The sequence below is a fragment of the Entelurus aequoreus genome, linkage group LG22, assembly GCF_033978785.1.
Source record: "Entelurus aequoreus isolate RoL-2023_Sb linkage group LG22, RoL_Eaeq_v1.1, whole genome shotgun sequence".
Lineage (NCBI taxonomy): Eukaryota > Metazoa > Chordata > Actinopteri > Syngnathiformes > Syngnathidae > Entelurus > Entelurus aequoreus.
Window position 1 is genome coordinate 19772404 of NC_084752.1, and position 17654 is coordinate 19790057.

Sequence of the window (17654 nt, forward strand, 5' to 3'; positions counted from 1 at the left end):
GAACATGCCATTTCCCAACTACTTTGGCACGTGTTCCCGCCGTGAAATTCTAAGTTAATTATTATTTGCAAAAAAAAACATAAAGTTTATGAGTTTGAACATCAAATATCTTGTCTTTGTAGTGCATTCAATTGAATATGGGTTGAAAAGGATTTGCAAATCATTGTATTCTGTTTATATTTACATCTAACACAATTTCCCAACTCATATGGAAACGGGGTTTGTATATATGTATGAATAATTGTGTGTAGGTGCGTTAAATGTGTGTTTGTATGTACAATATATTTGTGTCCCAGTAAGTGCGGGAGCCAAAGTATGGCCCCAGCTACCCGGAGAGCCCAACCCAAAACAGCAGGTGCGGTGCCCAGTGAACCATCGGCTCCACGCAGGCAGGCCGGCCAGCGACAGGACCCCCAGAATCAGGCCCACGGTGCTGCCTGGCAGGTCAGCGGTAGGCCGTAGACAGACGTGCTCGGCACAGGACAAGGCACGGGAGAAGCAGGAGACAGCCAGCCCCCAAGCCAGCGAGAGACCATACCCCACGTGGACAGAAAGACGAATGCAGTGTTTCCCATATATTCATTTACTTGGGGCGAGCCGCCACGAGTTTAAAAAAAAAAAGACAAATTATTTATTTTATGTTTTATTATTATTATTATTTAAGCTTTTTCGAAACAGTAAGGTGTTATATTAGCATCCAATAATGTTAAATAATACACCGACTATGGTAATTGTCTTAAAATTATTGTTTGATGTTTGAGCAAACAGCCTTCCATAGTTAATCAGCACACACAGAAAGTGTGCTGCAGGAGCAGTACAAAGTTAGCGGTCAGTATTATTTCTCCACAGTTTGGTGAACATCCAACTGTAAGTAGAAATACACTTTTTTAATGTCAATTTTGTTCCGTTCAAATCTAATTTAATAAACGTTTGTACAAGTTCCCTGTGCTAATTTTCATTAGCCTGTCAATGAGCTTGTCTGTTGTACTTTAGCATTAAGCTAGCGGCACTAGAGCCAACCTGCATCCTGTATAATTGTTTGGATTTTCCTCAGTTTATAACAAACTCAATTGTTAAATTCACATGATTCCTACATGTATGTGCACTTCATATGTATATTAACGTACTTTCCTTTGTCTGCCTAATTTTACTGTAGCTTAACAACAACAACAACCTAAAAAAAAAATGTTTTCCTTCCCCAATTTAAACGACCTTTTACATATTTGGCAAACTAACTTCCAACATTCAGAGAGGGCAAATTAATATATGTCAATAAACAAGGGGTGTACAAAGTGTAGCCGGTGTTACATGGTAGTAATAAAATAAGCAGCAACAATTGAGAAATAGAGCAAAACGATATTGAAAAAATATATATGTACAGTATATGTTATTACTAATAACAGCAATTTGTTTTAAAATATATGTGTAGCTTTTTTTTAGCCTTTTTAAAGATGTTTTAAGCATCATCGCCGATTATGCAAATTATATGATAACGACATATTGACATCAAAAGCCCACCACACCCTTAGCCACGTTCCCACCGCCACGAGTATATTGGCAAACTCCGATAGTAATCTTTCAACATTGCTAAGTTGACAACATTACAAGCTTATGTTCATGCTACATACATTTTTAAGTTTTGTTGGGACTTTTACAGCATTATTCTGCTATTTTTACCACTATGATGAGCACTAAAGGATCTTGGACAATGAATTCTGCGAGACACTCCGAGATTCACGGGAGTGCAACTAAAACTTGACTAACTAGGCCAGGGGTCGGCAACACAAAATGTTGAAAGAGCCATATTGGACCAAAAATACAGAAAACAAATCTGTCTCGAGCCGCAACAAATTAAAAGCCGTATATAAGTCTTATAATGAAGGCAACACATGACGTAAGTGTCTCAATAAGCTATAACAGCCTACTATCAACAGGACTGTGTCGCAGGCTGAAGCAAATCTTCGTTGACAGAAATGTTGAAATGTAATATTTATTCTACACATTTTTTACAACATTAGAAACCATTAGTAAATCAGAGGCTGCTCAGAATGTGAGATAACTCCTGGGAATTACTGGCTTGTAATGGCCAAAGGTATACATGTGTGTGTCCAAGTTAAAGGAAACAGCAGGCTGTCTTCTTTTGATAGAATTATTACAATCTTTGGCAAGCTAGGTAATATTTGCTGTGGTCTGGAACAACATGGCACACAAACACGTATCTGAAATGCAGCCAATATTACATACAGATAATGTGTCATGAGACATGCAAAACTAAATTATATACAAAGAGGATAAAAGTAAAATATTAAATGAGCTCAAACATAACTACAAATGAGGCATAATGATGCAATATGTACATACAGCTAGCCTAAATAGCATGTTAGCATTGATTAGCTTGCAGTCATGCACTGACCAAATATACCTGATTAGCGCTCCAACAAGTGAATAACATCAACAAAGCGCACCTTTGGACATTCACGCACAGCATGAAACTTTTGGTGGACAAAATGAGACAAAGAAGGAGTGGAAGATTTTACATGTAAACAAACTGTTGCGTCACAGTCCACATTATGGTGGGTTCAAGAACCGCCGAAATTAGTAGGACAAATCGATGTTCACCAAATACTCTCATCAGTGGAGCATAAACACAAACATATTAAACAGGGGGTTTTCTAACAATTGGTAAGGTTTGTGTCATGTTTGTCCTCAAACAAAAAACATACTAAAACAAAAACAAAAAATTTCCCCCCATCTTTTTCCATTTTCAATTCTTTTTTTTTAAATGCTCCATGGAGCCACTAAGGCGGCACTAAAGAGCCGCATGCGGCTCGAAAGCCGCAGGTTGCTGACCCCCAAACTAGGCTGACAACATGTCTGTCACGTTAGACAGTCTTCATAGAAAGATAGACCTCGAGTCTTTTCTATAGTCCTCCCTTGCGGCATTATGGCAGCTGTGTTCACTGAAAATAAACAAATGGCTGCACCCACTTCAACTTGTCTAGGTCTAGGTGCCAGCAGGTGGGCAAACAGAGGACAACAAATGTTCACATCAAATGTATGAGAAGGTTACAAAAAATATAAAGCATTTTTTTGAGACATAGTCTTATCTACTAAAGGTGTGTGTGTATTAAAACACGTGCACACTTGACAGCGCATGCAAAGCTGATCTACTCAGCTTGTGCGCAGTGGATTGTGTGTCTTAAATAAAGAGCGCAATCCATTTAGCGTGTCTGTCTTTATGAATATGGAGAATTCATTAGAATGCCCACAATTTTTGGAGGAGGATTGCAAATATAATAATTGATTACCGTATTTTTCGGAGTATAAGTCGCACCGGAGTATAAGTCGCACCTGCCGAAAATGCATAATAAAGAAGGAAAAAAACATATATAAATCGCACTGGAGTATAAGTCGCATTTTTGGGGGAAATTTATTTGATAAAACCCAACACCAAGCATAGACATTTGAAAGGCAATTTAAATAAATAAAGAATAGTGAACAACAGGCTGAATAAGTGTACGTTATATGACGCATAAATAACCATCTGAGAACGTGCTTGGTATGTCAACGTAACATATTATGGTGAGAGTCATTCAAATAACTATAACATATAGAACATACAATACATTTACCAAACAATCTGTCAATCCTAATCGCTAAATCCGATGAAATATTATACGTCTAGTCTCTTACGTGAATGAGCTAAATAATATAATTTGATATTTTACGGTAATGTGTTAATAATTTCACACATAAGTCGCTCCTGAGTATAAGTTGCACCCCCGGCCAAACTATGAAAATAACTGCGACTTATAGTCCGAAAAATACGGTACCTCTTGAAGCTCATCGAGAGAATGCCAAGAGTGTGTAAAGCAGTGATCAGAGCAAAGGGTGGCTATTTCGAAGAAACTAGAATATAAAACATGTTTTCAGTTATTTCACCTTTTTTTGTAAAATACATAACTCCACATGTGTTCATTCATAGTTTTGATGCCTTCAGTGACAATCTACAATGTAAATAGTCGTGAAAATAAAGAAAACGCATTGAACCATAATTGGTGTCCAAACTTTTGGCCTGTACTGTATCTATGGTTTATATAATCCGAAAAATCCAGTAATTATTATTATTATGGATTTTTTTCAGCACCTCTACTAACTACATATATGTTAATTATTAACACTGAGATAAAGCTAAATAGTAAATATACTCTCAAACACACTATATTTGAATAGGAATAAGTTAGATTTCAGTATGTTAATAATCATGTTATTGTTATTAGTATCAAATTAGAGCCATTTATTTGGTTTCTAGTTTGATCTGCAGCAAACAAAGGATGGCCACTATTATCTCCACTGAGAGTGGCTTCTTGTAAATGTCAAGTCACCTCCTGTAAATGGTCAGGTGTCCTGAATTGCTCACAATATGTATGGCCTTGTGCTCGTGCGGAGGCAAGTCCATTTATGTAAGTGCTTTCGCTTTTTTTTTCTCCACTGAAATGTTAAATTCCACATCTTAGACACAGGCATGTGCAGTCCTGTGTTATCGCATAGACAACCACAACCAAACTGGGAAACCATCTACGGATTCACAAATAATGGAGGATGTAATGCTGCAGTAACAAAATGTCTGTTGGGATAGACAGTCCGGCAAAGGATAAGACGGATGCATGATGAAAGATATATGGACTTATTTACTACTGCCGTGGCAAACCATTAACTGGAATGACTTAACCCAAAAAGTGAGCATATGCCATAAACTGCTGCCTAAAATGTGCATTGCATTAGCCACTGTGTCATCAAGTTTTATTGGCAATGATGTAACCCCTTAAACCAAACAGAAGTCTTGTGTTGCCTTCACACATGGATGTACCACTTTTAATACAACACTGTTTGTACTTGAGGACTATAAGTACTGTCCCAAGTCATTAATCAGGAGGCAGTAAGAGACATAGGCCACTGCTTAATGCTGCCCTCTAGTGATTACTGCTAATTAGTTGCAGCATTATGCAAACTATACTATCGAGTAGCAAAATACATTCACATTTAGCTGAACTGCACCAATTTTGTCAAGAGGAGTGGTCAAAAATCCAACCAGAAGCTTGCCAGAAGCTTGTGGATGTCTACCAAAAGTGCCTTATTGCAGTGAAACTTGCCAAGGGACATATTAACATTGCTGTATGTATACTTTTGACCCAGCAGATTTGGTCACATTTTCAGTAGACCCATAATAAATTCATAAAAGAACCAAACTTCATGAATGTTTTTTGTGACCAACAAGTATCTGCTCCAATCACTCTATCACAAAAAAATTTGACTTGTAGAAATTATTGGAAACTCAAGACAGCCATGACATTATGTTCTTTACAAGTGTATGTAAACTTTTGACCACGACTGTAGATGGTATTTGGCTACTTTTTGTGCAGTAGGTCCTTAAAAACAGCAGAGTGCTCCTGTTGTGTAGCCAAGGCTCTTTTTTACACTGAAATTCGCAACTCTGACAAAATAAATAGACCACAGTTCAAATGTCCACTGTAAAGGACACTGGTTCTCCGGAATACACAAAATACGAATAATTATGAAGGGAAAAGTATGTCCCCTCAGTCCTTATCTTTGTGGAAATGTGGCCCCCAAAATAATTTAGTTGACTATCCCTGCTCTACATGTATATGGTTATATCATTCATGTTTACCCTCTGAGGGCAGTTGCAACTGCAATGTGGCCCTCAATGACATTTTTTTGAGATATTTGACATTTATTATCATAAATAAAAGATACCCATTGGTTCCCTGCGGGTACTCCGGCTTCCTCCCACCTCCAAAGACATGCACCTGGGGATAGGTTGATTGGTAACACTAAACCAGCCCTAGTGTGTGAATGTGAGTGTGAATGTTGTCTATCTGTGTTGGCCCTGTGATGAAGTGGCGACTTGTCCAGGGTGTACCCCGCCTTCCACCCGAATGCAGCTGTGATAGGCTCCAGCACCCCCGCTATCCCAAGAGGGACAAGCGGTAGAAAACCTTCCCTAAATGGTGTCAATTAAAGTTAGCGAATCAGCGCCATCGTGTGGCAAAGCAACAACAAATGTCCTTACAGCTGACTGAAATGTGAATAAAGAACAGACTCCAGAAAAGCTTAGATTTTCACAGTAGGATCAGCATCTTATCTCGACCACCTGTCATGACTACAAAAGCCCCTCAAGCTGTGTCTTTTTCGACCCATGAAGGATATTGGTCTAAAAAAAGTCCAACTTCCTGTGACTGTCAGGACCTCCCCTGGCCCCCTGGCCTTGGAACACTTCCTCTAATTGTGGCCTGGGGTCCCTCGGACCAGAAGGAAGCAACAGTATCGTTCATTATAACAAGAAAGTGTCCATTTACAGCTTTGTCTTAACAATAATTGGGACAGAACTCTGATTTTCCACAATGTTGGACATTATATTGCAGCTATCGATTATTTTAATAACTGAGTAATATATCAATTAGTTTGTTTGATTAATTGAGTAATGGGATACACACTTTTTATAAGCCTCAATGTGTATTTATTGGGGTGCAGAAAATCCTAAATCGATTCAACATTTTTACAATCCTATTTTTTCTTTTTTTTCCAGAATCAACTTTTTAAAAGACACTTTTTAAGCCATATCTGGCCTACTTCCTGCAAATATATGTCATTTGTCAGCAGCCAAAAATAGCTTTTGCAACCTATAACCTGTTTTGAAAAGGTTTTATCATCATTTTATACCAAACCATATACAGTGGGAAAGGTTGTATTTTTGCTTCATTCCTGTGAGAATCCTGCATGTAACTGAAGCGTTAAGGAGTGGGACTATCCAGGATTAGCTGCTGTGTGGTCAAACAACCACCGGGTAGCATCTGTGAGCAGATAATACTGTATCATCTCTTTCTCTTTCAGACTTACCAGGTTTTACCAGGTCCGTAGTGCATTCCTCACTCACGTTTTAAGTGAGGAACGAGGCAAAGCTAACCTAGACTCACTGTATAGCGGGGATGGGTTTGAATCGAGAATTGATTCTTAATTGCATCGTCACCTCAAGAATCAAAGTATTGAGTCTTGAGTTGTTGTAAGATTCATTAATTAGACACCCCTATAATTTAAGGGGAAATAGTTGAAATAATAACATTTTTGTGTTATTTTTTTCTAATAAAAGCACATCATCCAGATTGAAATTGCACCTTATACATCGGATCAAGGCACCCACACACCACTGTTTTCTGTTGCATCGGCCATGTGGATCTGGTATTTTGTTGCGCCCTAAAAAGGGTTAATACCGTAAGTATTGTACCAATTACGCACCAGCTGTTTGATTGTACGTGCGTCTTAGTTGTATTTTCAGTAACAAATTTGGAGGTGTTAAAATCGCTAATCAGTAACATGTCAATAGCAAAGCCAATGTCCGCGTATTTATAGTTCCAGGCATTTTATGCACTTCAGATATCATCCATTTTTATTGTACACTCACGAAATTAGCATATAAATAAAAGCTTTTTCTAACAGATTTAACCGATTTAATTGAATAATAGTTGCAGTCTTAAACAGCCGTTTCAACAATGTTATAATTTCCTAAGACTTTAGAGGCTTTTTTATAATGTCATAAATATATACTATTTTAAAAATGATTTTTTTTTTGGTCAACATCTAATACATTTGGGATGAATATTTGTTGTTCTTTATTTGGCCATAGATCTAGACAAGGAGAAGTGGGTGCAGCCATTTGCTTGTTTTTAGGAAGGGAGGACAATAATAGTTTAAATAAACACTTTTTTTCTGCTTGCCATTTCTAATAAATGCAGATCATCCACATTGCACTTTTTTGAAACTCTGCTCTGCCACACAAATCTAATCGAAATAATCGATTGTACAATATACACTAATGGGTCACTTCATTAAATACACCCACACAATCACTCGAATTACATTTGATGAAATAGATTAAAACATTTTTGTTTACAAAAGATTAATAACGTTCACTTTAGACTGATTGACTCATTAGCAAGTATGCAAATTAATACACTGTACAATGCATTCACCAAAAAAAAAAACACTTGTTCTTGTGGCTTATGTCCATAAAGCTAATTTGTCTTTAAAAAATATGCACATTCAAGAGTGGCCCAGTCTAATCATCGTACATGGAAGTATACAAAAGTACAGTAACTATACATGGGCTTACATCAGACATTTAGTCCATAGTAACCAATTTGAAACCCACTTTAGTGGAACGTATTAGAATGTGAAACAGGTGGTTTTCCTGTCAAGACATACGTCTGCCTGGTGCATTATGTATGATCTGATACTGGAGCAGTGGATTAAATAACTTATCAACATAGTTAGTCTGGGCAGAGTACCCAGCTCTCAATATTCAATATGACGTTTGGTGGGGTCGACACAGGTCAGGAAACTTTTCACACGGACGAAAGGTTTGACAGGTCAGTGAGAGAGACACTACTGGAGTTGAATAGGGGGCATTCAGAGCGAGAGGGAGATGGGAAGCACTGGCATGAACTCAGATGGATTTATAACCTCAATAAACTGCACCTGGACGGACTGTATTTAGAGAAAATTTCCACAGCAGCATGGAGGAGACTACCTGCTGTCAGGGCTTCTCGTGTTCTAACAGCTTCTCCAAATGTGCAAAGACACATTTAGTCGAAATCCAAATAAATAAATGAAGTGAATTAAATTCTTACCTTTTTCTCAGCATCTTTGGCACCTCCTTGTTTCTTCTCGTTTCCACTCCTTTCCCTGTCCCCAGCACCAAACAGCTTCTTGGCCCACTCATCTTTCTGAGCAACCAGCCGCTGAGTGTGGGTCTGGGCCTGCAAGGGAGGTACAGGCTGGCTCCCTCCAGGTGGCGGCAGGTGTTCCCCGGGGACCAGTGGGGCCCGGTAACGGTCGGCAGGGATCTTACTCATGGGTGGAGGTAGGGTGCTGCAATTAGCTGATGACCACCCGTCGGTGGATTCGGCGTACGACTCCTGATCGCTGCTCAGACCCTGAAGTTGGTGGTGTTGCTGATGCCAGTCTCTCAGCACGTGGACTGGCAGCCAACGCTGTGGCTCCGCCCCTCCTCCGGCCCCCCTCTTGTCCCCGCCTCCGACAGCTCCTCCCCACTTCCCTTGTGAGTAGTGATTGGGGTGTGCACCTCGAACATGTCTAGCTGGGACATCAGGGTAGGCCAGCGGGAGGGGGTGAGGCAGGTCAGCCAGGTACGGTTCATGGCGGTAGTGGCCATTTCTTATAGCGGGCGGAGGGGGAGGCGGGTGAGAGGCTGCAACCCCTAAGGTGGGGCTCCAGGCCTGCTGGGAGGAAGGTGGGCTGTCCCAGTGGCGTGGCCCGGAGACATGATTGTGGTTAGCTGACCCTCCGAGGTCAACTAACAGCACTCTGTTGCTCTTTTCCTCAGGTAAAAAGTTACCGATCCCGCTATCGCTGTTGCTGCTGGTGCTGTGGTTCTGTTGGGCATCGTTATCCGGATCGTGAAAGGCTCGGGCACGGACCCCCTCAATGTTGTCCCCCATGTCCCGGTAGAGAACAGACACAAAGTGTAGGAGGGGCTGAGAACTGGGTGGGAATTCCAGACAGCCTCCAGTGTCTGGGTCAGGGGTGCATTCAAAGCCAAACCTTCTGGCTATGCCCAAATGCACCTGAGCAAAACAAGACAAGGACCACATTAAATATTTTCCAAACTATTATAATCCTCATATAGTGTTCCTTAATGATTATTTATAATTCAAATCATATATGATACAACAAAATCTGTATTACAATAATGTTTAGAATGTTGTGGATAGAACAGTATCACAATTGGCATTCACTCGCCTTCTCATTTTTCTTTAAACTCTACTTTAAAATTCAGCTCTACAGATGTCATGTCTTCTGTGCCGCAATACATACTGTGTGGCATGGTAAAGAAATTACAGCCATCTAGTGGTGTCTATCTACATTAATTCATCCAAGCGAGGCCCGTGTTTTTTATAGAGATCAGGCCAAATTGTAACATTATCTAGAAGCAGTTTGGCTGAGTCTGCTCTGAGTGATTGACTGCTTGAGTGCTTGAGACGGTCCAAAGTCTGCAACCGGACCTGATGTCATGTGTAACAAGGAATCAAAATATGGTACAGTTTGATAACTCTAACCCAGATGCAGGTTAGGGTTACATGTAGCTAAGCTACGTAGCTTAACTACATTTTCCGGTAGCTTGGCGGTAGTTTAGCTACTTTTTAAACGAGTAGCTTTTCCTGTAGATTAGATACTTTTAGACCCATGTAGCTACGTAGCTTACATCAAAGCTACAAGCCACAAAGAGAGAAAATGGACTGCGAATCCTGGCCAAAAAAATACAGATATAATACAATGACCTGGATGAATGAGAACGCCCATACCTACGGAGAAAATCCATGATGATTGGTTGGTGTTCGTATAATGAGTCATAATTGGCTAAGGTTAGGTCTAAACATTATGGACTGGCCAATTAGAGGCAAGATAAGGCGGGTCATCGAAACTCGTAAGCAAAATTATAACAGACACACACTCAAGTCACATGACAACGAGGGAGTCAGAGACTGAGGGACGCTTAAAGCTGAAGACTCAAAAAAAACAACTTTTTTTTTTTAAAATGGAAGAAGAATTCTTTCCCGCAGATTAGAGTTTTCCTTAAGTGATGAATATGACGTGCAGGAAACCTACAATAATGCATGTCCTTGGCCATATTTAGACAAATGTATGCTTTTAGAGAAAAAAATGCCCAAAACCTTTTTAGTTGTTTACTCTGTTAACCAAAATAGTAACTGCTCTCTTCATTAAAGACGTCAAACAAAAATTTAGGAACACACGTGAGTTGAGTTCATTAAAAGTTTTGCAGCATATACCTATTACCAACTGTTCCCAAACAACACACAAGTCATTGTTTTTTTTTTGTCAAGATATAGATAAATGCTGTTTTTTTTTACTGTCGGTAGAGAAAATGAATAACATTATAGGGGTGAGCCAAAGAAAAGGCAAACTGAAAAAATACACACAGTGGGGTGCGGGGACCCTGAGAGGTAGTTGTAGGGTGTCCCCAGCTAGACAGATAGTTAATAGTAATGGACCCTTATTGGGTCCATTTTCTCAGTTACATTAACATTGATATTAAACATGTGGGCCCATAGATATGTATGCCGCTGAATGTACCTTTGATGTAGCAAGCTACTTTTGCCGTGTAGCTTGCTACAATTTTCCGGGGTTAGCTTCCCCTTTAGCTTAGCTACATTTAATGGAGAGTAACTTGTAACTTAGCTTACTACTTTTTCCAAGTAACTTGCCCATCATTGTACAGATGGACTTTGGTCGGTGCCTATAACGGCACAGCAGTGGAGATCGTACTGACCAACTGCATCTCTGTCTGGACTGGAGCCTGCAGTGCCTCAGACTGGAAGTCTCTGCAGAGAGTGGTGAGGACGGCGGAAAAGATCATCAGGACTCATCTTCCTCCTATCCAGAAAATCGCAAAAAGCCGCTGTCGGACCAGGGCTCAGAAAATCTGTAGAGACTCCTCCCACCCCCACCAAAGACTGTTTTCCCTCCTGGACTCTAGAAAGAGGTTCCGCAGCCTCCGTAGCAGAACCTCCAGGTTCTGTAACAACTTCTTCCCTCATGCCATCAGACTCTTGAACGCATCATAATAATCCCCTCAATTCCCCCCCAAAAACGGATTAACTCGCTGGAATATAAAGACAATGTAACATACATCCATTAACGTGGATGCATACGAAAAAGTGCAATATATTTATTTGTACAGTAATCTATTTATATATATCTGCACATTATTGCTCTTTTATCCTGCACTACAACGAGCTAATGCAACGAAATGTCGTTCTTATCTGTACTGTTAAGTTCAAATTTGAATGACAATAAAGGGAAGTCTAAGTCTAAGTCTAAAAGTATCTAATTCAGTATCCATCCCTACTCCTGGTATCAACTGTTTTCATGACAGTTTTCGTAAGCTCGTCAATGATAGTAAATTGACTAGATATGGATTTCTAGAAATTATAATTCTTAATTAAGGTGAGAAAACAAACACTTCATGCATTCTCATTTATCAATTTGTATCTGTTGGTGAATGGCACACGGGTATGTATATGTATATAAAATATCAAATCACTGTGTCTCACCTGGTGGTGACACAGGTCAGGGTCCACAATGAACACGTGACAAGATGTCCTCAAACCGCCTTCATCATATCGTCCTCTGACGAAGTGACCATCGTCTGTGGCCTGCATGGTGACCAGTCCGAAGAATCTCCGGTCATCGGGGCAACAGGCACTGAAGGCTAGTTTCTCTGCGGGATATGTGGCAAGGGTCTGCCCTCTGTCGCTGCACAGGCGCACACTGTCATGCAGGACCTGGCAAGACATGTAAGTTACAAACATTGAGTGTAACAAACTAGTCTGTTTGCCCGCGTATCGCTCCTTAAAATCGACTGCCCAAACAAAGATTACCAAGCATTGGTGCAGTGAAAAATGAATGAATGGATGACAGATTTTGGCCAGTGAATCCTTTAACCATCTTTATTATGTGTGTGGTTTGTTAATAGAACGTACGCAGAACGATGAATAGTTCTATGTAAGTCTACTCTCGGAGCAGAATCAGTCAAGCACTGTGCTGTCCATGCGCTCTTCAAGTGATGAGGCATTCAGGGGCACTGTGCAACGCTGAGTGTTAGACAAATAGGCTTTACTTCATTAAGTACGGCTGCAAAATAAGCCAAATAAAGTTCCAAGTTCCAGCATTTTGATAAAAAAGGTCAGAAACACTATTAATTCCAAGAAAGAACTTGTAACAAAGTACAAAGTACATTATATATTCAAATCAAACATCCAATATAATGTATGATGAGTAGGAGAGTGTCCAAATACAACTTTTTCATTTCCGATACAAAACCGCTATTGGAGCCTTGAGTATCAACCTACAGCGGTAATAATCTGATACGATGTCAGCACGAATCATTTTATTATTTTATAATGTAGAAAGTTAGAAAATGTCTGATCAAGTGAAACTACTCAGGGAACAATGGTAGGTCTGAAAAACACTAACTTTATGACACATGTATGCTTTTAAAGTCAGGTGTTAATTTGTTTTTGGTCACACTAATTTGTTCACTGGAGAAAATGCCCCTCTTGAATAGAGTAAAAACAAATTAACACAAGTTATTTTTGCTTGTAATGAGCAAAAAAAAATCACCCAATAGAACAAGTCAAATTTGTCTTGATAAGATTTCTTGAAATAAGACATTATTTTTAAGCTTTAAAAACTTAAAAGTGACCTTGAAATTAGCAATAAAACTATACTTGCTAGTATTGCGAAGTTTTGTGTCCAATAACAAATTAATGTTTTTTTGTTTTGTTTTGTTTGTTTGTTTTTTTATTGTTTTTCATTGAGACAAAGATTATTTATGTATTTACTTACTATGGTATATTATTTGTTTATTATTTATTTGTTCACTGTTATTTTACAGGGAACAAGGAAATAGGATAAAATTGCTATGGTATGAAAAGGGGTAGGATTAAATAAGCTCAGCTTCTTCCTACTCCTTTTCGGACATGCTGTAATGAAACAACTGGAAATATGTGATGAATTACATTGAAATAAACTGAAACTAAACTGAACTGAAACTAAAATGTAGTATATTTTTCCTCAGAAGATCTATTACCTAAAAAAAAAAGAGTTCTCACTGAAACAATAATATTCAGGGGATTGTGACTTGTATTAAGTTTGTTTTATTGTTTTGACTAGAAAGTAGATGTATACACTTGGTTAGATTGTGAGTTTTTCCAGTGTTGAATTAAAATCATCGTGACACAGGAAGATGAATAATGCGGACACGGTTGTTACTCGATACCTTCTACTAAGCTTCTGGCTTGGAGTCTTTGTATCTGTAAGTAATATGCAACTCAAAGTATTTGATACTTGTTTATATTGACAAACGTGGTATTTTCGACTGTAATATTGTTCAATTAAAGACACTTATTACATACAGTACAGGCCAAAAGTTTGGACACACCTTCTCATTCAATGCGTTTTCTTTATTTTCATGACTATTTACATTGTAGATTGTCACAAAAAAGCATCAAAACTATGAATGAACAAATGTGGAGTTATAAACTTAACAAAAAAGGTGAAATAACTGAAAAAATGTTTTATATTCTAGTTTCTTCAAAACAGCCACCCTTTGCTCTAATTACTGCTTTGCACACTCTTGGCATTCTCTCGATGAGCTTTGAGGGGTAGTCACCTGAAATGGTTTTCACTTCACAGGTGTGCTTGAAGCTCATCGAGAGAATGCCAAGAGTGTGCAAAGTAGTAATCAGAGCAAAAGGGTGGCTATTTTGAAGAAACTAGAATATAAAACATGCTTTCAGTTGTTTCACCTTTTTTTGTTAAGTACATAACTCCAAATGTGTTTATTCATAGTTTTGATGCCTTCAGTGACAATCTACAATGTAAATAGTCATGAAAATAAAGAAAACCCATTGAATGAATGTGTGTCCAAACTTTTGGCCTGTTATGTATATCTAGCTTGTGTGCTATTGTGTGCTTAGCTGTTGTGTAGCTGTTAGCACCTAGTAGAAAATAGCCTACCATGTTTACCGTTTGTAAATTACTTAAATAAAACACAAGAAAAGATCAAACTTCTGTACTTATTGGAAGACATTTAGATTTTAACTGGCTGTCCAGTTTTGCACAACTAAAGGCCCTGCAGGATTGCTTGTATCGGAGCTTATATTAGATGCAGGACGCTATCATCTGAGATGTGTTTTTTTCTGATAGCGGACAGATATCAATAATAAATCGGGACACCCCTAACAATGACACTTTTTACCAACCTTCATGAGAACCAATGAATGGATCTTTTGTTCAGCCCGCAGACGTCTCATGCATCCTCTGATGGCTTGCAGGCTGTCACTCTCCAGGCTGGTGCCTGTGGAGGCCAACTCAATGGAGCCCAGGTAACCCACCATCATGCCCACGTTGACAATGTCCTGACTGGGCTCCAGGACTAAGTCACGCCCGTCACCTACGTCTATGTATTGTTCCTCTTGATGATGAAGGTGGAGATGTTGGAAATCCGCGTCCACGAATACAGAGTCGTCATTTAGAACTTGGGCCATTTCCTCCTCAGAGAGCATGACGGGGTTGCTGTGCGAGCGGGAGGAGCTTCGATGAGCGGGAAACTCAGGATCGGAGGATGGGCGTTGTTTGGACAATGAGTTATGTGTGGGTCGGTCCTTGTCGGAGCTGCTGGATGAATGGCTGGAATTCTCAAAGATCATGTTAAAAATTCCTCCCGACTGCAGCTCCGCCACCACCCTCTCTGCCCGGTTGATGCCGAGCTGCTTGGAATCCACTTTGGGTCTGAACCAAGCACCATGAGGTCCACAACTGGCCTTCGTGCTGTTGTTGTTGTTGTTGACGCTGTTGTGGTAAAGGCCGTCCAACTCATCGTCACTGGAGCATGAGTCCTGGTAAGGTGCGGCCATTGTGTTGCTGCTGTGGTGACGGCTACCTGAACTGCGTTGCTGGTGATGATGTCGCTTGTGGCGCTCTGCCTCGCCGATGACCAGCTTCAAGACGCCGGTGCAGCGTCCGATCAATTTGACAACATCTTCGTGGGACGCCTTGGAGACGTTGATGTCATTGACAGACAGGATATGGTCCCCAGAATGTAGACCCACAAAATCTGCAGGGCTGCCCTTTAGGATACAACTGAGCACACAAGGGTTTTGGCCTGAGAGTGTAAAACCGTACCCCGTCCTCCCTCGTGCCACTTCTACAGCACGGAGTCTCCTCTGCTGGGCACAGGGCGGTGGAGGAGATTGGGACCGGCTGGGCTCATTGCCACAATGCGGACGTCTTTTTGGTAATGAATCCACTTGCTTGAACATTGCGCCAGAGGATTTTCTCTCATCTGTTTGCTCAAAACATTTCTGTCACTGACATGCAGGAGCACAGGGCATCCAGCCAGCAACTGTCTTCTAGTCAAAGAGTCCTGCCATCCAGTGGCAAATACAGCACAGGGGTGCAAGTTTGGACTCAGCTCTGGCAAACCTTTCTAAAGTCGACCCCTCCATGCTTCTCCAGTTGATAGACTTATCCATCTGCGCAAAAGACCAAACAGAACTCTGTTACAATAGGTGCACCTTGAATTGCGCTAAACTCTGTAGTACTTCAAAATTAGTGATGCACTAAATTTTTAGACACCAATCATTTTGGGCCAAAGTCGCATTTTCAGCACTTGGCTTACAGACTTTTACCACCAACACTGCAGAAACCAGATGTTGTGATGACAGTGCAGTAGGGAAGGGATTCATACGGCCCCATTCCCGGGTGAATGTCGCATGAGAGGATGAAGGCGTGGGTTAATCATTTTGCAACGCAGTCTGCTGAAAATCATGGAAAGCGCAACTCTACGGTGCAACTGACGCTGTGGTCGAAGTTGGAATTGCCACAAAACACATTGTGGGATATTTAAAGGCCTACTGAAACCCACTACTACCGACCACGTAGTCTGATAGTTTACATATCAATGATGAAATCTTAACATTGCAACACATGCCAATACAGCCAGGTTAACTTATAAAGTGCAATTTTTAATTTTCAGCTAAACTTCCGGTTGAAAACGTCTATGTAGGATGACGTATGCGCGTGACGTCAATAGTTAAACGGAAGTATTCGGACACCATTGAATCCAATAGAAAAAAGCTCTGTTTTCATCTCAAAATTCCACAGTATTCTGGACATCTGTGTTGGTGAATCTTTTGCAATTTGTTTAATGAACAATGGAGACTGCAAAGAAGAAAGTTGTAGGTGGGCTTGGTGTATTAGCGGCTGGCTGTAGCAACACAACCAGGAGATCTTTGACTTGGATAGCAGACGCGCTATCCGACGCTAGCCGCCGACCGCACGGATGATCGGGTGAAGTCCTTCGTCCTTCCGTCGATCGCTGGAACGCAGGTGAGCACGGGTGTTGATGAGCAGATGAGGGCTGGCTGGCGTAGGTGGCGCGCTAATGTTTTTATCATAGCTCTGTGAGGTCCCGTTGCTAAGTTAGCTTCAATGGCGTTGTTGGCAACAGCATTGTTAAGCTTCGCCAAGCTGGAAAGCATTAACCGTGTATTTACAGGTCCATGGTTTAATAGTATTGTTTATTTTCTGTCTATCCTTCCAGTCAGGGGTTTATTGCTTTTGTTTCTATCTGCATTTAAGCACGATGCTATCACGTTAGCTCCGTAGCTAAAGTGCTTCGCCGATGTATTGTCGTGGAGACAAAAGTCACTGTTAATGTCCATTTCGCGTTCTCGACTCTCATTTTCAAGAGGATATAGTATCCGAGGTGGTTTAAAATACAAAGCCGTGATCCACAATAGAAAAAGGAGAGAGTGTGGAATCCAATGAGCCAGTTTGTACCTAAGTTACGGTCAGAGCTAAAAAAGATGTGTCCTGCACTGCACTCCAGTCCTTCACTCTCACGTTCCTCATCCACGAATCTTTCATCCTGGCTCAAATTAATGGGGTAATCGTCGCTTTCTCGGTCCGAATCGCTCTCGCTGCTGGTGTAAACAATGGGAAAATGTGAGGAGCCTTTCAACTTGTGACGT

The 17654-nt window shown here is 40.4% G+C and overlaps 2 protein-coding genes across 4 annotated transcripts in view; one reads left to right on the plus strand and one right to left on the minus strand.

The window, feature by feature from the left end:
• LOC133639450 (target of Myb1 membrane trafficking protein-like) overlaps window positions 1-17654 on the plus strand; it is an 862139-nt gene that overhangs the window by 540000 nt on the left and 304485 nt on the right. The gene's annotated exons all lie outside the window — the stretch shown is intronic.
• Window positions 1-17654, minus strand: part of rgs12b (regulator of G protein signaling 12b) — a 137133-nt gene that overhangs the window by 111320 nt on the left and 8159 nt on the right. For all 3 annotated transcript variants that reach the window (XM_062032581.1, XM_062032582.1, XM_062032583.1), the window contains exons 2-4: window positions 14883-16154; window positions 12171-12401; window positions 8706-9662 (exon numbers count right to left, since the gene is read on the minus strand). In XM_062032581.1, the coding sequence (XP_061888565.1) occupies window positions 8706-9662; window positions 12171-12401; window positions 14883-15941 (2247 nt within the window). In that variant the 5' untranslated portion in view covers window positions 15942-16154. The remainder of the gene's footprint in view (window positions 1-8705; window positions 9663-12170; window positions 12402-14882; window positions 16155-17654) is intronic.